Source organism: Phalangium opilio, unplaced genomic scaffold, assembly GCF_054372755.1.
Source record: "Phalangium opilio isolate 3A_F unplaced genomic scaffold, DU_Popi_V2 ptg000009l_1, whole genome shotgun sequence".
Classification (NCBI taxonomy): domain Eukaryota; kingdom Metazoa; phylum Arthropoda; class Arachnida; order Opiliones; family Phalangiidae; genus Phalangium; species Phalangium opilio.
In genome coordinates, this window is record NW_028324146.1 from 8,284,970 (window position 1) to 8,307,129 (window position 22,160).

General features: G+C 35.1%; 1 protein-coding gene across 1 annotated transcript; it reads left to right on the top strand.

The window, feature by feature from the left end:
• The first annotated feature begins 12,286 nt into the window (after positions 1–12,286).
• LOC149713667 (uncharacterized) lies at positions 12,287–18,439 on the top strand. Its single transcript, XM_089844109.1, has 5 exons — positions 12,287–12,305; positions 12,371–12,535; positions 12,868–13,139; positions 16,784–16,942; positions 17,021–18,439. Exons 1-5 carry the CDS (start codon positions 12,287–12,289, stop codon positions 18,437–18,439), a joined length of 2,034 nt encoding a protein of 677 aa, XP_089700235.1.
• Positions 18,440–22,160: the final 3,721 nt, after the last annotated feature.

The window sequence follows — 22,160 nt, forward strand, 5'->3', positions numbered from 1 at the left end:
ACGGGACGTGATGCACCGAAAGGAAGGGCACAATGAATATAACCCTTTATTTATAATAAAATTCAATATTCTCTCTTTATTTCCTGTATTTTTCACAAAGTCAAAGTTTCCAATAAAATTGTTCTTTATTTGAAAATTCTTCTTCCCCATCTGGGTCCACATGTCTTCTTACAAAGTATATATGTTCCTGAGATCATTATTTTTCTTTCCAGCAGTTCAATAAGTGTTTTTACCTATCCTATAATTTAACTCTAAAATATCGAATAATTCTACAGTAGGATATATCCTATCAATAAATGAGTAATAAAGTTTGCACCTCCATTACGCTGTATGTACAATCAAGTTTATCATCAGGAAGCTGCTTTATTAAAGCCGTGTCCCTTGGAATTACAGTGACATTTCCTTTGCGTGGGGAATTGTTTTCATTCGGAATCCCTTTGAGTCTTGAGGCTTTTCACGTGGTATCTCTTAAGCGAGTTGATCATTCCTTATTAAATCTGTTCTAATAAAAGCCGGTTTTCACGGGGCGAAAATCGGGGCGAAATCGGGCGAAAACCTGCCGCCACCGAAAAAAATTCGGCGCGCCGAAACGAAAAGTCTCTTTTCGCCGGAGTAGACTGGAGCTCTACTTTTTGGCCGCCGAATATTGTCGCAGCCAGTAATAGGGCCGTATGATCGTACGTCACTCTGACGTCGTTTCTCGATCTTTTGGGGTTTTTTTTTTTTGTAAAATAAAATGGCGGCCGCGATGAAGTTGAGAGTTTTAAAAAAGGATGTGAACAATGAAGATTTTATCGAGAAGATTCCCTCATTTATCTGATGAGATAAGAAAAACAGAGTTGTTCTTTTCTCTTTCGAAATATATTTCTCACCCATATGGATTTTTTATACTTGCGATTATTCCTATTTAACACCTGAGTAGCCAATATTATAACCGCAAGGTTAATAACTCCTAAATTGGCTCTAATTAATGCTTGGCTATTGTTATCCATTTTATTTTTGGGAATATAAATAAATAATCAAGCAGACCATAGAGCAGACTACTGAAAGAAGAGAGGAAAAAACGGGCCAGACATACGGAATTCTCTAAAAATGGAAGTTCAATAAAAAATAAAATAAAGCAGACGACAGAAAAGAGAGAGAAAAAAATATTGCTCGCCGAAAAAACGGCTCTGTGAAAACCTCTCGCCGCGGTGATAAGCAAAATTTCGGTGCGAGAAAGCGGAATTTTGCGCCAAATTTCGGTCCCGTGAAAACCAGCCTTTAAGTAGCTACTATTGTGGCCCAGCTTTTGGGTCGTTAAAAATGGTGAATATCTTTTAATATGTATGATTGCGTGTCGTAGGGGGGAGAAAAGTTAGCGTTATAATAGAGCTTTGCCTTTTCTTTAAACTTCTTTTTTATTTTTCATAATTTTTTCTCTTTTTTCTCTATTCGGGTTCACTTTAATAATAATAAATTTGAAAAGTTTTCGGTTCAAGATTAAGGAATAAAAGATCGATATATTCTTTTGTTCCGCTACAAAAGCCGCCCGTCCTGCGCCACCATGTCTTTCTTTCCTCATTCACCCCCACCTCCAAACTATCCAGGAATTTAATCGAGTTTTCACCAAAAACAATTTTAAACTATATAAAGGGGCAATGAAATGCTATCCCACAAAATCTGTTTCTTCCCAAATCCCGAATATAGGACAGAGCTTAGAGCTTGGATTGTTCTTGATTTGATGGCAAGCACTCGTCTTCGTATTTCAAAATTCTGCCGGTTTGTAGAGAGTTTGAAATAATTTCCAATTTAGGCCTTTGGACGTACGAAATAGTGCGTTCTAACATTTCGTTTTCTTCAAATGTGTGAAATAACATTTTAAATTCCAGGAGAGACTTAGAAATAGCTTTCTTCAAGAAATGGCAAATGAGTTTTATTTAGACTTAAGAAATAGCTAGATTTTGAAAATATAAGAAAGCTATCTTCGATGGGGCAAAATAACTTTCCTTAAATAGAGCTTTAAGAATTACAAAATAGATTTCAAGAAGGTGAAAAATAGTTTTAACAATTTTTTGAGTTACCAACGTTAGGAAATAGTATTTTTTAAGAACGAATTTTGAAATACCTCCGAATGATTTTAAAATTCAAATTACGTTCAGATTTTAAGGATAATTTGAAATAAGCCCCTCCGACTAATCGCGTAACGCCTTGCCTTTTTGTTAACAAAATTTTAGTGGCACGCTACTACCTCCTCATTTTAATCAAAACTACATACTGCTTATATATTATTTCCAGCAATATGTACTTGAATTCGATATTTCTCTCTTAAAGGAGCCCTCTGTTTAAAGTCGTATTAGACAAACGTGAGATTGACAGCTTGTTTTGGACGTGCTGTTTAATGGCATTCCTGCTTGTACTAAACGGCAGGGGACCGTTTCAATATATTCCTTCTCGCTGGCTTTTACAATGAAAATTCTAATACGTTGACTTCCCTTCCATTAAAGACGCCAAGGAAAAATGTTCCCAAAATATGATGATGATTTTTCGATCAAATATTATAAAAGTTTAAAAGTATTTCTTGAAAATAAGAGTAATAATGGTGGATGCACCAACTACAAAGGTAAAATTAAATAGGTGGAATTTCAAAACAGTGCGGATGTCACGAGCCCTTTTCCCAATCGCATTTTATCAAGTCTCTTATATCAAAAGCTTCCAATACTAAATATGAATCCTCTGAGCTTTAATATTTGTTGTTCATTTTAACATTGTATAAAAACACGCCGGAATCGCTCGCGTCTCTTGTTGAGCTTAAAAAGTTCAGAAACTCCAATCAAATACTAATCGTTTTAGTGTAGAATATTTTAATGTTACGTCAAATGTAATGAAAAATAAATGAAGGCATCGGATCCCGCCTTATTCGAATTGCCCGCAACCCAATCAATTACGTATAGACACGAATAACTCAACAACAATAAGTATAAAATGCACTCAACGATAAAAATGGCGTTAATTGCCGACTAACACCAATGCCACCTACCTATAACTTAAACCTAAAAAATAACCTAGAGTAGAGTAGTATATTAACATGAACGAAATTAAGTTCAACAGACTGAATGACGAACCGCGGCCCGAAACGTCTCTAAGAAATTTTAAATGTTTTAATAAAATCACGTTGGATATCTCCGTAAACAAAAGTTTTTAATTCTTTTATACCTATAACTTGATTATTTGTTTATTTCTCCATGAACACTAGCTTGTGTTTGGGTCAGAGGTGAGAGCCAATAGGTATAAATGCCCTCCAAGCAGTAATGGATGAAAGAAAGTAGCCTCTTTCTATATCATGATGAGGAACACCGTTTGTTTAAGAGAAATAGCGTTACTTCAATGAAAAATGCATAAGATACTTATTTTTACTATGATACTTATGTTAAGAGGAGTAAGTGGGCGGGAATGTATGGACGTCCTGGAAGCTTTTGGAGCAAAATGTTTATGTGATAATCATTTAATTGAATATCAATAATTCTTTTCTAGGCCAATCTGCCCCGTCAATTATAATGGAACCTTTTCCGCCTCGTATCAATCCGTGCCATAAACCGCGTCAACTTTCGCCCTTAGTTAGCTTTTGCATTTCATTTAACTCGTTTAGATATGGATGCTAAAAATAACGTGGTTTACCGCTATTAGATCGTTTTTACACTAGACACTTTTAAACCGTTGAGAATTCAAAATAATAAAATTTTTGTTTTATTTATTATTATTGTTACAAAAGGGTTAGGCCTTTCCAAAGTAAACTCTGCTTTAGCGCTTTATGAATTGCTCTTTTTTGCTAGCTAATATATATCCTAAAATTGTTCAGACACCAACCAACCTCCCTACTGGTTAAAAAAGAGCTTATTGTTTTTATGTTGACGGCGAAAAATGTGGGTTGAGCCATGGAGCACTCAAAAGAGAAGTAAATATCAGAGAGTACATCCAAATATGTAAATTCCTTATTTTACTGTTCCTTATAATAATTACGATTTTTAATACAATAAATGTTTTCCGTTCGAGACATATTACGTGTTAAATTAGAAACTAACTCAACTTCAGCGTGATTCTTAGTTTAATTTACATATTAAAGTAGCTTCGTTTTAATTATAAAATTCATTAAAAAGCGGTACGGTATTGGCCCTTGGGACGTGCTTGAACCGCGAAAAATCCGATTAAACCCTGGAACGTATTCCTTCTCCCATATTTGAGATTAAGAAATAGCCGAAGCGACAAGTAGTTCTTCTTCTCAGGAACCAACTTTGAACTGGAGAAAAGGATACGACTACGCTAGGGTTAGCTCTGGAAAGCCAGCAAGCCATAAGGGTTTAACGTTTTTAGCAGCTGATGCCTTTTTTTAAGGATGACTGCCGGCATTGAACCGTGAAAAACGTTAGCAGCCACTAAAAGGAAACGTATAAATCAAATCTCTATGCTTCCATTTTCCACGCCAGAAGTCGCCACCCGCTGAAACCATGCCAACCCCTTGACACCTACAGACTTCCATGCCCTCTTAAGTTGCAACGTCTTACCAAAGAGCAAGCGTCACGTGTAGTGTGAGCGTCTTTTATTTGAAAAACAAAGTTGAGTAAAGTAGTTGGGTCGTGTAAAAAAGTTGGCGTATCTGGAAGTGGCCTAACCGTTTGGTTATATTTCTCCGCTGGTGAACGGAGGAAAGCGGTTATGTTTTCAACCGTTTTTGGAAAGATTTCCACAGATCAGGAAAACTTTCAAATGTTAGCGAATTTAAAGTTTTTCCGAAGTGGCCCTCTAATATAAGATTTGGCACAAAGATCTGTTTTTTTAATCTTTCCATAAAGTCAATGAAAGCCGGGGAATTTTGAGAATAAAAGTAAATAGAAGAAAACTTTTCCAAGTCAAGTTTAAATCTGAAAATACAACATGTGGCAGCGATGTTTAGGATCAGCGAATTTTGCTTACGATGTTTTTATTGTGGAAAGGACAATGCACCATGGAGAACGTAAGAAGCAATATAGGCCGAAATGGAATGAGAAAAAATACAGCACTGAAAATGTCTAACCCCCTTAGGTCGGAATCCGGCGAATATATTACCCCAGGATTACTTGTTTTATATCCGATTGCTCCATAATATTTCTTTTGAATTTACGATAGAGGACTCTCTTTTCTTTCCCTCCCTTACTTACGGGAGAAGAAAGTAATGAAGACGACGAAGTCAGTTCTGAAAGCAGTTTCGAAATGACACTTGAAGAAAAATTAGAAAAGGCAAAAGCCATGAGAACCGCCACGAGAAGAAAATTAATCAATTTGCTGAAACGGATTCACAGTGAGACGCAGAAACCAGAAATGAATCTAGTAGCATTAAAGATCATGAAGGTCCAATTAAACGAGCACGAATCAATTATAAGAAAATTGGATAGAAATATATATCGACTTCTCCCAACATCTTCGATCGAAAAGGAAATAGACTCTCGCGAAAAATGTGAGGAAGATATGGTTACCGCTAAAGTGACTCTACAACATTATATAAGCATCATGCAAGAAAAGCTACAAAAGTACCGTCAGCTTATAGAATGGCTGAATTGATCGAAAACATCCGAGTCCCTGAATCGAGAGATATAATGGAAGAATCATCAGAATCTTGTACAAATCCCAAAGAGGCGACATCGACAGAAGCAGCCCAGAATCCACTAATCATGACTTCACCTTTCATCCCTGGAACAAGAATCTCAAGTAGTTCGTTTCAACTACCTGCAGTTTCACCACAAGCGTTCATTACAACTAGTGCGGGAATACAGACTCCACAGACTTTAATTTCTACAGTACAAACTGTACCTAGTGTTATATCAACGAACCCGCCGCTAGTGTCGTTATCAAATACAATGCCACCACAAATGGGAGGTATTGGACTAGGAATGGGAACAGGAACGCTACCTTATCAGGCAAGCCAGCCTATATATCCGCAAGTACCTTTCTCGTATTGTATGCCACAGCCTGTCGCGCAAAACTTTAATATGTCATTGCCAAAATTAGAAATAGAGAAATATAATGGGGAAATAACTAAATGGACAGACTTTTGGTCTCAATTTGAAAACGCGATTCATAATAATAATCCGATACCTAAGAGTGTAAAATTCAATTATTTAAAATCCTATTTACAAGGCGAAGCTGCATCCGCGGTTACCGGAATGTCATTTTCAGACGCAAATTATGATACTGCTATAGATAGAATACACGAGAGATTCGGTAATAAGACTGACATTGTCACCGCGCATATTACAACCTATTGCGAAGTCAAGCGATCTGAAAGCTTATAGACACTTTTTTGACGTATGTGAAATGGAAGTAAGAGGTCTCCAAGCTCTTGGAGTAAGAGCATCAGAAAAATACGGAACTATTCTTTGTCCCATACTGTTAGGGAAACTCCCAGACGACATAAACGTCGAATTTAATAGAACAAGAAATGTTCAGCAAGAATTAGACGCAGAAGAGTTATTAGAGTTTATAAGAAAAGAATTACAAAGTAGGGAAAGAGCCTATTTTTATAAAATGAAAAGCTCGGGAGAAACGCTCCATTCATCACAAGTTCAAAACTTCAGTCGAACAAACACAAATAGCAGAACGAATTATAGCGCTAGTGAATCCTACTAAAAGGATAATAAACCCTCGTACACTTCATCAGCAGCTTTGATCACGGGAATGACCACTCAAAATAGCGGATTTTGCTTATTTTGTCAGCGATATAATCATAAGTCGGAAGCATGCAAAAGCATAACGAAAGTCGAAGAAAGAAAAAAACATTTTAAAGAAATTAGGAAGATGTTACACTCTAAGAAATTGGAGTGTGATTTAACACCTTTATAAGTACTTTATATGGGTCCAAATTTGACACCGTTACAGGTGTACATTTACACCCCTGAAGGGATTTAATCACACTTACACTCTAAGAAAACGGGGTGTGCTTTAACACCTTTAAAAGTAGTTTATATGGGTCCAAATTTGACACCGTTACAGGGGTTCATTTACACCCCTTATAACACTTATTTGAGCAATTGGTGGCAAAGATAAGTATAAAATTGTGCATCAGAGGTGCAGTTTAACACCTTTTTATCTCTTATATCGCACGGAAAATGAATTTTTACTCTCGTATTAGTGTTGTGCAACTCCTTAAAGGGTGCGGCATAGCACCTTTCAGAGTGTCGCTTCACACCTTTAAGAGTGTCGCGTAACACCTTTAAAAGTGGGAGATTTTTTGGTAGGATAGTAGGAGAAATTCTAGTACTTTTCCTAGACTTAAGAGCAAAACCGATGACGTAAAAAAACACTATAGTAGCTACATTTTGACCACTCATGAGGCATAACTCAAATACCGAGTATGGTTTTCCTGTTTAATTAAATTTTGATTATCCGCCATTCCGCAGTATTATTAGCAATTAATGCTATATTCATAGCAGGGTTACATCTTGAGAGAACTTCATCACCTATAGGGAGGAAAATTCTCACATGCAGAACTATACCTTTTTAAGCGAGGGTTGTTGCGTATAAAGTCATTTTTACGGGTTTATAAACTTCTGAAAAAGGCAGAAAGTTTTCAATTCGTACAAAAGCATAGAGTATTAAATTAGTTTTGGAAGCTATAATATTCAAGCAGTAGATATAGACGTTCTTGTTAAATTTAATAATCTCTTTTCACTAAGAGTTTTTCGAGCACCAGAAACGCGTTTAATCTAATTTGCACTACAGATTTTACAAAAAAAATTCATTTAGTACTCTAATTTTTCTCAAAATATTGATAAAACATGTCACAAAAGCAAGTCACCCACTTTGGCTTCTCAAGCTGGCCCTACTGTGAGGCCAGTATCTAACCTAGTCTCGGTTTTTAAGAGTATCGCTTAACACCTGTAAGAGTGTCGCCTAACACGTTTAGCATAGTTTTATGAAGGTACAACACCGCCAGATTACCAATTTCTTTGTTAATTTTATTTAAAGGATAAAACTGTTTTCTTTCATGAATATCATCTTTAAAAAAGGTTTAACAAGTACGTTTTTCAATAATATTTTACTGTTTGTATTGACTTTAATATTAAAACATTAATGAAAAATAAATGAAAGATCTTATTTAAGAAACCAGCAGTATTATAATTTTTCATGTTTAATTTCGAACGGTGTTTTAATAGTGTTATTTTACACCGAATTTACACTTTAAATTGGCCTCTAAAAACTCAAGCTAATAAAACACTCTTTTGGGTGTTTTTACGGTGTTTACACCGTTTTAACACCTTTTTAACACTTCCATTTCTTAGAGTGTACATTTGTATTGTAGCGGGTCATTTAGCAAAAAATTGCGAATCTCAGATCAAATGTAAACAATGTAATGGAAGACACCACGCAGCTGTGTGTGCACAAGGGGAAAAACGAGAAAACAAAAAGGGAGTTGAAGCGAATAAGGTAGAAGAAACGTCTCCAAAGGAAATAAGTAGTAACTCCGTAGTTCCTACAGATAAGAAAGAAAGTGCTGTTTTACTTCAAACAGCTCGCGCTCAGCTTAAAGGATACACACAAAAAAAAATTGAGTGTTTCTTTGGAGTGAAAATGGTGTACTTTTTAAATACACCTATATAACGCCTAACATTTTCACATGAATAACAAAAACGGTGTTATATTGGTATTTTAAAGGTGACCATTATCTACGACAAAAAGCTTAGTTAATAAAGGTGTAAAATCGATCTGGAATTACTCCTTTTTTTTGGAAAGGGTGTTATAATGGTAGATCTCAGACTTTAAATTTTATAAACTGGTATTTTTTAGCACAATTCTGTAAATTTTTAATTGCTATAGTTAAACTATCTCATACAGTACCATACATTAACGCGAGAGCGGCGAGAGAACAATTTCGCATTTTTACATTGCTTTTTGATTATGATTAATAATAATATGAAATATTTTTGTGGATAATTAATATTTAGCAAAATGGAAAAAGAGTGTAATTTAAGAAAACACCTCTTTTTTTACAAATTAAAAACACCCAAAATAGAGTTTCGTCGCCTTGAGTTTTTCCGGACAATTTCGGTAATAAAAACCTTTAAACACCGTTTGAAATTAAACATGGAAATTAAATACTGAGGGATAGAAAATCAATAACTTGTTTCTTAAATGAGGTCTTCAGTATGTTTTAATTTTGAAGTCAATCCAAAGATTATTAAGTCAAGGAAAAAGACTTAATTGTTCGTATTAAATGAAATATAACAGCATTTTTTAAAGATGATATTTTCTTAAGAAAATATTTTTATCCCTGAGTAAAACGTAGCTAAGGAATTGGTGATCAGGTGGTATGGTATGCTTTATAAAACCTGCTAAATGTGTTATGTAACACTTTTAAAAGCGTTACGCGACACTGTTAAAAGCGTTACGCGACGCTCTTAAAGGCATTACAGGACACTCTTAAAAGTGTTACGCGACACTCTTAAAGGCGTTACGCGACACTCTTAAAAGCGTTCGTTACGCAACACCCTTAAAAGCGTTACGCGACACTCTAAAAGGCGTTACGCGACACTCTTAAAGTTGTTATGCGACAAGCTTAAAAGTGTTATTTTAAGCTCGCAAAGGTGCTGAGACGCATCCTGTAAGGAATTGAACAACACACATAAAAGAGTAACAATTATCTTTTAGTACGAAAGACGAGTTGAAAAGGTGTTAAACTGCACCTCTGTTAAACAATTTCCTTTCTTATTTTCGACACCCATTGTTCAAATAAGTGTGTTTAAATCCTTTCAGCTTAATATCTAATGAACAGTTTCGAAGTCCACCTTATTTGACATTACCCATAAAGTTCTATAATCATTATTTGTTTTGACGCATTGCGTCCCGGGTTTAACATTTTTAATCCAATCAAACAAGGTTAATTTATCGTTAAGTGCTCACGACGCCCACACTCTGCGTATACAGTCCAAAGTATTGCTTATCGGTTGAATTAATAGTTTAGAAAACCCATATAATAACAACATTTCTTCTGCACTAAAATTTCGTGACTCTGCGGATGTAAATTTGAACTACAGACAAACCTTTCATTAAAAATCCATAAATATCTCAACAATTTACTGGAACATGTTTATTTACCATAATTTAAATGTATATTTATCTTTTTAAGCATCATGTTACAATAATAACAAAGGATATGTTATGGATTATGGCTTATTTCTTCTTTCCCTTATATTTACATAAGCCTTCAAATCGTTAGACAATGTATCACCTTGCAACTCTGTTATTATCAGAGAAGTTTTAGCAATGAACACTTTCGTTAAGTGTAGTCTTTTGAGGCTAATTACCACTTTTCGGAAACCGCCATAATTGCGGGAAATGGGTCGAATTGGACCTCCCAATTATGGTTTCGGTCTGTGTGAATTGTGGACACATAAGAACATTTTTAAAGGTGTTAATAGACACTAATTAATTGTGTTTGTACAGTGAAAAGTATATATAGCACCTTTATTGAGAGTAGCACGATGTGGTGTCAAACTGTATTAAAATCACGCTATGTACAGGCTTCCTACAATATTTCACGCCTTTTCTGCACTATTTCCCACTTCAATAATTCAAATTCACGCGATTTGAAGAATATTGGAAGAACATACAAACACTTAAAGAACACCTTTTAAAAATATGATTCTTGAAAGGTGTAAGAAATAGCTCAATGAGGTGTAATAAATGTGTCAGTGGGAAATATTTTTAAGATGCAGTGTTAAAAATGGTCCATTTAACACTTTCAGTGGTGTTGTTTAACAACTTTAAATTAAGACGAAAGGTGCTAAATCACACCTTTTCTGAGTGTAATATTCCATTTCTGCACTATTTCACACTTCAAGCCAAAATTGACGCCTTTTGAAGAATATTAGAAGAACATACAGACACTTTAAGAACACATCTTAAATATATGGTTCTTAAAAGGCGTAAGATAAAGCTTTATAAGGTGTAATAAATGTGTAGGGAGAAAATATTTTTAAGACGCAAAGTGATGAAAATGGGCCATTTAAAACTTTCAGAGGCGTTATTTAACCACATTAATGGTGCTGTTTTTGGACCCGTCAAAATTAAGACAAAAGGTGCTAAATCACACCTTTGATTTTAAGAGTGTACAGAGACAGGGCAGAAGAAGTTAGAGTTTTGATTGATAGCGCTAGTCAAACGTCATTCATCAGAGAGGATATTTCGAGAAACTTAAAATTACCTTTAATAGAAGAAGTTACATTGAAATTGCACGTTTTTGGGGCAAAAGAACCGACGATTGTCACTAGAAGAAAAGTAAAAATCACTTTGAAAAGTTTAATTGATGATCGAGAATTGGAAATGGAAGTTATAGAAACCCCAAACATCAATACCGCAAAATTTGAATCTCCAGGAGAAAATTGCCGCAAAGAGTTGAATGAATTTGGATTAGTATTAGCAGATAGAGGGTTAGAAGAAGAAAATTATAACGAATGAATTGGGATTAGTATTAGCAGATAGAGGGTTAGAAGAAGAAAATTATAACGAAGAAATTCAAGTACTGATTGGATCGGATTTATATTGGCAAGTCATTACTGGGAAAATCCAGAGATTAAATTCCAAATTAGTAGCACTTGAAAGTATATTCGGTTGGATAATTCAAGGACCTGTAGAATTACCAAGCCTTGGCACATGCGTTTCCTTGATTGGGAGTTCTCCTATAACTATGAATTACGAAGAAAATGTCAGTAATGATGGACAATTAACAAGCCAATTAAAAGAATTTTGGGAATTAGAATCACTTGGCATTTCGGATAAAGATCCAATGGAAAAATCTGAATTAAGGAAATTATCATTAAAAGAATTTGGAGAAAACATTAGTTACGACAAAGAAAGATACACCGTGAAGCTTCCATGGAAAAAGAACAAAGAAGAATTATCCAATAATTACCATACGGCTTTAAGAAGATTAATATATCTAACCCACAAATTTGAAGAAAATGAAGCATTTTATCAAGAAAGGAAGGAATTATAGAGAAAGTTCCAGCTGAAGAGTTGAATAGAAAAGAACAGGTATTTTACCTGCCCCATTCGGGGGTCGAGAAAAACGAAAGAGTAACGACAAAGCTACGCGTCGTAGTAGATGGATCATCAAAAGAAAAAGCAAAATTATCATTGAACTAATGCCTTAATACTGGAACGAATTTGAACCTAGATCTACTGGACATTTTAATAAAATTTCGGGCAAATAAAATAGCATTCACTGCAGACGTAGAAAAAGCGTTTTTACAAATAAATATTCATCCTGACGACAGAAATGCCTTACGGTTTCTTTGGTTTGAAGAACCGAAAAGCCTTAAAGAACCTTTGAAAATAATAAAATTGAGATTTGCACGTTTAGCCTTCGGACTCAATTCAAGTCCACACATATTAGCAGCGACAATACGAACGCACATCAAAAAGTGTCAAGAAACTTATACAGAAGCGTGTCAAATGATCTATGATGAAATGTACGTAGATGATCTGGAATCAGGCGCAGAGAATGAACAAAAGGCGTTACAATTATGTTTGGAAGCAAAAGAAATACTGTCAACAGCTGGAATGAATTTATGAAAATGGCACTCTAATTCGCAAATCTTAAAGAATGAATGGATCAAATTGGGTTGGATTGAAAATTTATCAGAAAATGAAAAACCCTAATACTACTGTGCTAGGATTAGTATGGAATACAGAGTTAGACTTTCTTTCGTTTCAAACGGAAAAAGTATTAGTTAATCTTGAATCGACGAATCTTACGAGGAATTCTTAAACTGTCAGCCAGAATTTATGATCCGTTAGGATTTATAAGTCCGTTTACGATCAAATTGAAATTGTTATTTCAAGAACTTTGGATTTTAGGCTTAGAATGGGATGAACCCTTAACGAAACAACTAGCGACTAGATTTAAATCTATCTGCGCGGATTTACCGTACATTCAAGAAATTACGATTCCTCGATATATCAATGAAGAAAAAAGAAAAGAAAATATTATAGAAACTCAGTTGCACTGCTTTACAGACGCCAGCAAGAAGGCCTTTGGAGCGGTTATTTATGCCAGACACTTGACAGAAGAAGGCAACCTTTCCATATCCCTTTTATGTTCAAAAACGAAAGTAGCGCCAATAAAAGAGGTAAAATTACCCAAACTGGAACTCCTAGGAGCATTGATAGGAACGAGATTAGCGTTAAGCGTCAAAAAATTCTTCCCTGAAGCAACGTTAAACTTTTGGTGTGATAACATAGCCACCTTGAATTGGATAAAAGGAGACTCGCATAGCCAATAGAGTCAAAGAAATTCAAGCATCAACTGAACCAGAAAACTGGAAATATTGTAAGGGTTTCGAAAATCCTGCAGATTGTTTAACTCGAGGAGTCGAGGGGAAACTTTAGAAAAACTTAAACACACTCTTAAAATCAAAGGTGTGATTTAGCACCTTTTGTCTTAATTTTGACGGGTCCAAAAACAGCACCATTAAAGTGGTTAAATAACGCCTCTGAAGGTTTTAAATGGCCCATTTTCAACACTTTGCGTCTTAAAAATATTTTCCCCCGACACACTTATTACACCTTATAAAGGTTTATCTTACACCTTTTAAAAACCATATATTTAAAACGTGTTCTCAAAGTGTCTCTATAGTCTTCAAAAGGCGTCAATTTTGGCTTGAAGTGTCAAATAGTGCAGAAAAGGAATATTACACTCTTAAAAGGTGGGATTTAGCACCTTTCGTTTTAATTTAAAGATGTTAAACAACACCTCCGAAAGTGTTAAATAGACCATTTTTAACACTGCATCTTAAAAATATTTCCCACTGGCACATTTATTACACCTCATTGAGCTATTTCTTACACCTTTTAAAAATATTTTTAAAAGGTGTTCTTTGAGTGTTTGTATGTTCTTCCAATGTTCTTCAAATGGCGTGAAATATTGTAGGAAGGCTGTATTACACAGCGTGATTTTAATACAGTTTGCCACCTTTTCCACATCGTGTTACACTCAATAAAGGTGCTACCTATACTTCTCACTGTACACTCAAAAATATTTAGTGTGTTTTAACACCTTTAAAAGTCGTTTTTATTGGTTCACATTTCACACAGACCGAAACCATAATTAGAAGGTCCCATTTGACCAAACTCCCGCAATTTAGGCGGTTTTCGAACAGTGGTAAATAGCCTAAAATAACTACACTTAAGCAGAGCTGTGCTAATTAGCTGACAACTAATTGAATTAGAATTAGCAATTAGGGAAATATTTATGAACTAATTAATTAGTAAATTAGCAATTAGAGAAATATTTATGAACTAATTAATTAGCAAATTAGCAATTAGACATAGAAACTAATTCAATTCAATTAGAAATTAGACATTTATTTATCAAACTAATTAATTAGAATGACTATTTTCTAATTAAGGTAAAAAAGAAACCATAAGTAAACATAAAAGTTTAAAAGTGCCCATGGATTTAGTACTTTGGTGATGTTTTAATGCCATTGAAAAACGGGTACGGAAGCCATGAATTATTCTCGAAAAATGAGACAAGCCTCGAGTCTTCCGTCATTTTATAATTTTTCTCATTTCTTCATTTTCTTGCCACAGTTCCTATAATGGACTCCTGAGTAGTAAATACATGCGCACTGCTATTAATTCGAGTAGGTAAAACAGTCGAAATTTCGAAAGGGGCAGTTGCGAACTACGAAATTTTCTACTAGTACTAGTATTCTCTCATGTTTGAGGAGCTGAAAAATTTAGAATAGCACTAAGGTTTCCTCATCGATATAATAAGGCTTTTTCATATTCAAATAGATGAATCAAGAGTTAATTCCTCGATTTTTTACAACAAATTGGCGTAAAAGATTAATTGAAAATCCAATTGGCTAATTAGTTAATCCTAAATCTAATTAAATTTTAATTAGATAATTACCTTTCCGATTCATACTAATTAATCAGAATTACTTCTCAATTAGCACAAGGTAATTAAAATTCAATTACCATTTTCAATTAGTAAATGTTGCTAATTAATTAGAAATTCAATTAGCTAACTAATTAATTAGCACAGCTCTGCACTTAAGTGTTCGTTGCAAAAATTTCTCTGAGAATAACAGAGTTGCAAGGTGATACATTGTCTGACGATTTGAAGGCTTATCTAAATATAAGGGAAAGGTGAAATAAGCCATAATCCATGACATATCCCTTGTTATTATTGTAAGATGATGCATAAAAAGATGGATTGATATTTAAATTATGGTAAATAAACATGTTCCAGTAAATTGTTGAGATATTTATGGATTTTTAATGAAAGGTTTGTCTGTAGTTCAAATTTACATCCGCAGAATCACGAAATTTTAGTGCAGAAGAAATTTTGTTATTATATGGGTTTTCTAAACTATTAATTCAACCGATAACCGATACTTTGGGCCGTGTACGCAGAGTGTGGGCGTCGTGAGCACTTAACGATAAATAAACCTTGTTTGATGGGACTAAAAATGTTAAACCCGGGACGCAATGTGTCAAAACAATGATTATAAAACTTTATGGGTAATGTCAAATATGGTACACTTCGAAACTGTTCTTTAGATATTAAGCTGAAAGGATTTAAACACACTTATTTGAACAATGGGTGTCGAAAATAAGAATGGAAATTGTTCAACAGAGGTGCAGTTTAACACCTTTTCAACTCGTCTTTCGTACTAAAAGATAATTGTTACTCTTTTATGTTGTGCAATTCCTTACAGGATGTGTCTCAGCACTTTAGCGAGCTTAAAATAACACTTTTAAGCGTGTCGCATAACGCCTTTAAGAGTGTCGCGTAACGCCTTTAAGAGTGTCGCGTAACGCCTTTAAGAGCGTAGCGTAACGCCTTTAAGAGCGTCGCGTAACGCTTTTAAAAGTGTCACATAACACATTTAGCAGGTTTTATAAAGCTACCATACCACCTGATGACAAATTCCTTAGCTACGTTTTACTCAGGGATAAAAATATTTTCTTTAGAAAATATCATCTTTAAAATATGCTGGATAAAAATATTTTCTTAAGAAAATATCATCTTTAAAAAATGCTGTTATATTTCATTAAATACGAACAATTTAGTATTTTCCTTGACTTTATAATCTTTGGATTGACTTCATGATTAAAAAATTTATAGAAACGGAATTTAAGAAACAAGTTATTGATTTTCTATCCCGCAGTATAATTATTTAATTTCCGTGTTTAATTTCAAACGGTGTTTTACAGGTTTTTATTACCGAATTTTCACCTTAAATTGTCCGGAAAACTCAAAGTGACGAAACTCTATTTTGGGTGTTTTTAATTTGTAAAAAAGTGTTTTCTTGAATTACACTCTTTTGAAACTTCCATTTCGCTAAATTTTAATTGTCCACAAAACTATTTCGTATTAATATTAATAGTAATCATAAATCAGTGAAAAAATGCGAAATTGGTCTCTCGCCTCTCTCGCGTTATTGTATGGTACTGTATGAGACAGTTTAACTATATACAGTAGAAATTAAAAATTTAGAGAATTGTGCTAAAAAATCCCAGTTTATAAAATTTAAAGTCTGAGATCTCACCATATAACACCCTTTTTGAAAAAAAGGAGTAATTCCAGATACATTTTACACCTATATTAACTTAGCGTTTTTTCGTAGATAATGGTCACCTTTAAAATACCAATATAACACCGTTTTTGTTATTCATGTGAAAATGTTAGGTGTTATATAGGTGTATTTAAAAAGTACACCATTTTCACTCCAAAGAAACACTAAATTTTTTTTGTGTGCAGAAAGAAACTTGGTGGAAAGGTCCCTACTGGCTTAGGACACCCAAAGAACAATGGCCATCCAATGAACTCTTAACGAATGACGAAAATACAGAAAAGATTTTAGAAGATTCACTCAGATCACAATTTAGAAAAACTATACAGAATTTAAGTGCCACAAAAGTAATTTTACAACCGGTACTTAAAATTGAAAATTTCGAAAATATTAATCGACTGATTCGAATAACTGGATGAATTAAGAGATTTGCTTTCAATTGCAAAAATAAAAATAAATTGACAGGATCGTTATCGACCAAAGAACTAATTGAAAGTGAAAATTATTGGACAAAAGTAATACAAGAACAAGAATTCAAAGAAGATATAGAAACATTACGAAGAAAAGAAAAACTGCCTAGAGAGTCAAAGATAGCAGATCTGAACCCATTTCTAGATGATCAAGAAATATTAAGAGTAGGAGGGATATTACACAACACGGAATTTACATATGAAGAGAAACATCCGATTATACTCCCTAACCCAAATTATTATACGAACTTACAAATAAGAAGGGCACATTTATTAACCTTACACTCTGGAGTAGCAGATACCCTTACTCAAGTGAGAGAACAATTTTGGATTAACAAAGGTCGTCAACTAACTAAGAAAATCATCAAGCATTGTTTAATTTGTAATAAATGGAAAGTTAAACCAAAAACAGAAGAAACAGCGCCTCTACCAAGAGATCGAGTTTTCAAGTCTCAAGCCTTTGAAATAACTGGCATAGACTTTGCAGGCCCAATATTCGTGAAAGAAAAACAAGCAAAAGTTAAATCTTATATTGCACTCTATACATGCGCCACTACCCGAGCAATCCACCTGGAAATAGTATCGAATTTGTCCACCGAGTGTTTTTTGCTTTCTCTGAGGAGATTTATTTCAAGAAGAGGCACTCCGTCAGTCATTTATACTGACAATGCACTAACATTTAAAAAAGCGGAAAAAGAATTGAATTCACTTTGGAAAAATTTAGATAAAGGGAAAGTAAAAGATTACTTGGGAGATAGAAGAATCAAGTGGAAATATATTGTGGAGAAAGCCCCTTGGTACGGAGGGTGGTGGGAGCGCTTAGTGGGCTTAGTCAAAGTCATTCTTAGAAAAATATTGGGAAATTCCTTCTTGACCTTTGAAGAACTTTTAACAGTTATTACCGAAGTGGAAGCGGTCTTAATTTCGCGGCCGTTAACTTACGTCAATGATGATGTAGGGGAACCCTACCCCCTTACACCCGCGCACTTTTTAGTAGGAAATCGACTAACAACCCTACCGTCTCGACAATTTAAATCGAATCAGAATAAAACTACGAAAGGAGAAGACTTGAGAAGAAGATACAAATATAGAGAATGTTTAATTGACAAATTTTGGAACAAGTGGAAGAAAGAATATTTGTTGCATTTATCATCCGCGCATAAAGTAAAAGGCAGCCAAGTTGACAACGAATTAAAAGAAGGCGATGTAGTTTTAGTTAAGGACGAAAATCAACCGAGACAACTATGGCGAATTGCGCGTATAAAAGAAACGTTTCGCGGACGCGATGGAAAAATGAGATCATGTGTAGTGAAATTACCACACGGTTCTACCATACGTAGACCTATTAATTTACTTTGTCCACTTGAAATATAAGTTGAAATATAAGTTTAATTATACGTTTAATAGAATGAGCAAGCAACGCTAGCTCTTTGGCGGGGGAGGATGTTGGAACTCCTAAAGTTCCAAAAAGGAATTTTTTTTATTATCTTTATATTTTCGTTAAATGTTTACTTTTTAATAAAATTTACTTACTTTCATAACACCTTTAAAACTAGTACTTTAACAACCCTTTAAAAATTGTACCTTAGAAAATAAAATTGTCAAACTTGATTTATAATGCTCTAAAATTTTACCAAGAAAAATATCTATAGAAAGAAAATTGTTAAAACCCATGACTAACCAAAATACCCCAAAATTTCTTGTAGAGGGAAAGGACCAAACTCTCCAAAATATTCAGAACGTAAAATTACTTGTATCGGAAAGGACGTTCTCGCGAAGCTCTGTATAAGGAGTTAATAATAGGAAAAGGAGTTTATAAAATTTTTGAAGTTTTAAAATATTTTGAATAAAACTGTTTGTTTAAATCATCCTGGTCTCATCTAATTATAAAACTGCGTACGTTGTCCGGAAATTTCGAACATGTTAGCTCCGATTTCACAACTGAACGCGGTGACAGACACACACACTATACGACAGTGCAATACCTCTGCATGACGTCATCGTCACTCGTTTAAAAAACTAGTGAAATTAGATTGTGAAACTACTTTAAAGGGACTCCAAAGAAGGTACGGGGTGCTGATAGAGTTAGACTTATATTGTGGACTTATGTGCTTACACTTTCGTCCGGACATTTAGTATTAGTAAAATGTTACCGAAATCTTTGGCTCTTTTCACTCTCTCTTTATAAAGACTTACTTAGCCAGTGATGACAATATTGAAACTTTTCGGGCAACCATTATAAATGTTGACGGCATATCAACCCCAAAGGCCATGATGACCTTCTATAGGATGTAGCGAAACAATATTCTATAAGTTGAAGCAGGAATGTATGGAGGGGCTGGAATGGCGAAGGAGGCTCTCGTTGTACCCTTGATGGTGGAAACATAAGGCGGATCCTTTTTTTTTTGAAGTGTAGCTCCTCCCCCTACGTCTGTTTAGCTGTCTACCGAAGGCAAAAAATGTCATGACTCGTTAAAAAAGGCATGGCAGAAATGACCTTTTAGATTTTTTAAAGTTAAATGCGCTGATTCGCCGCCGTTACCGTTCATATTCGATTCTCTCAGCCTAGGCAGAGGACCTAGGGTAGAGGGTGGAGAATTATAGCAAACAAGTTTTTTTGCCAGCCAATGAATGAATGAAAATAATTTAAGTGGTAAATACGATTTTTACGTCAGGTTATGACGTCACTAGCGTAAATTAAGCCACGCCAGTTCTTTCCAAGATCATTTCACGCCGATTAGGATTTGACCTTAGCCATTCCAACCCCTACATACATTCCTGGTTGAAGGGTACGGACGTTATTCCGTTTTGGAAGATGTTTTTACATTTCTGGGTGCCATTTTTATGATGACCCTGGATTGCTTAAAGGGATGTACAATCCGTTATGTAGGGGCGGGGCCTATATCAAGTTTATCTTCTATCAAATACACTTTGAAATATTATTCTTGCTAAGCCCCTATGTAACGCAATTATGATCCCTTCAAAATGTCCTTGCAAAGTTTCAGCTTCCTATGTAAAGAAGTTTGGGCCGAGAGTTCAATATTAGTCAGGAATTTTTCCTTACAGCCGCAAAACGTTTCTTAACGATTTTGTTGTTCTTTTAAAAGTCGAAATGTATTATTAAATGGTTTTCTGGCTATTTCATTCTCCCTTTAATCAGCACGATAAAAGTGCGTGATCCGGTGGGCTATCATTCGGGGGTAAATAGCCTTGGCCGCGCGGAGCCCCGAAAATAGGGGTTCAGATTTTCGGGGGTAGATAGTGTTGGCCGCGCGGCGATTGCTATTTACCCCCGTAAATATAGGAGCCCCGATTTTCGGGGGTAAATAGCCTTGGCCGCGCGGGGTGTGCTATTTACCCCCGGAAATCGGGGCTAAATAGTGTCCCAAGCAGTTCTGAACTATTTAGCCCCGAAAATCGGGGCTAAATAGCGCGACACTATTTGTCCCCGATTTTCGGGGCAAAAGAAGTTGGCTAACAGAGATGGTTCCGGATATGGTTAGAGTCCAATACTTCCCAGGATAAGAAGTCATAAACTTCTGGTGTCAGTTATCAAAGGTTTCATAGAGAAATCTCAATTTTTGGATACATTTGGCCAACACATTTTCTTTGAGATTCATTTTATTCTTTTTTCTTATACATTAAATACTATTTAGCGGTAACATCTTTGGAAAAACGAGGAATTAAGAGATTTCTGCCTTCTGTTTGGATTTTTGGGACGTTGGTACTGACCTGGGCGTGGTCGGGCAATTTGACTGGAACACTCTTGACTGGTCATTCATCAAAAATTAATACAATTGAAGATTTAATTTCAGTTTCTAACGTTTTCCCTACGATGGGTTCGGGAAGCAAAATTTTCTGGTTAATGAGCGTAAGTTAAGTCTATTGGTTGAACAGGTTTTTCTTTCATAAAACAATGACAAGGTCCAGGCATGAAGGCGATATTTTTTTTAATTTTTAGTCTCTAATTGACATCAGAGATTAAATAAGTTTCAAATCCGTTTGAAAGTTAGAGTAATAGTCTGATCTCAATCAAACACTTAAAAATTGGAAAAGATTTGAGCAAGAAGGAATTTACTATAATAAGAAGGACTAAAAAAGAGGCCGGTGCTCGCATGATAGTCGAAAATTCCCCCTCATGGGTGGGGGGAAGGTGAAAAAGGAGGCGGGATTTAATATTATGCTACTTATGCTTTTACCTTTCGTTAAGCCTAGGTTTGCTTTTTGGAACTCACGAAATCATAGGTATATTACACTTGATTCGATTTAGAAACAATTATAGAACGAACGATTTTCACGTAGAGACACGTATTCAAAGTCCATCAAGTTAGGCTCAAAACCTTTTAGTAACTTGTTAATGGCAATTAAAAACCATTCGCGAACCGTTTCAGCACCGCTGCTGGCAGCCTCCATTTTCTGTTTACTTTGCTCGAGGTTTTTTTTTCTCTAGTCGGAACACGACATTCCCATCTGTATGACCTATCCCCACGGGATTCAATGGGAAAGCGCAGAGCAATGACGGACTTGAAAGGGGTGGGGATTACTTGCCCACTAACACCGGCGTAAGAGTAGAAGCGTAAAATTTCGAGACTTATGTCTTCTTATAGTAAATTCCTTCTTGATTTGAGCGAGGCGAACAATTTTTCTAGAGCGACAGATTAGGAAATGTTTATTTGATGCGAAGTGGAGCAGTTCAAAATAATGGTTCTAAAGAAACCAGAATCCCAAGATATTTTAAAAATATTGAATTTGAAAACATTCATTATACCAGGAATGTATGTAGGAGCTGGAATGGCTAAGGGGGCTCTCGTTGTACCCTTGATGGTGGAAACATAAGGCGAGTCCTTTTTTTTTTGAGAAGTGTAGCTCCTCCCGCCTACGTCTGTTTAGCTGTCTACCGAAGGCGAAAAATGTCATGACTCATTAAACAAGACGGCCCAAGGGCTCGTAATAGTAGCCATATCGTACGAGTGAATAGCCCCTCTATACCCTACCCTAATGAGTAGATAACCCCTCTATACGTTACCCTAATGAGTGAATAGCGCTATATTTTTCAATGCTTAAATGATTTACCGTGCATAAAATCAGAGTGAAT

Bases quoted from the DNA above. Each gene is read 5' to 3' on its own strand.
- LOC149713667 (XM_089844109.1), top strand. The intron at 13,140-16,783 runs GTAAAATTACCC...TTTTGTGTGCAG, and splicing joins AAGTAGCGCCAATAAAAGAG to AAAGAAACTTGGTGGAAAGG. The intron at 16,943-17,020 runs GTAATTTTACAA...GGATGAATTAAG, and splicing joins AGAATTTAAGTGCCACAAAA to AGATTTGCTTTCAATTGCAA.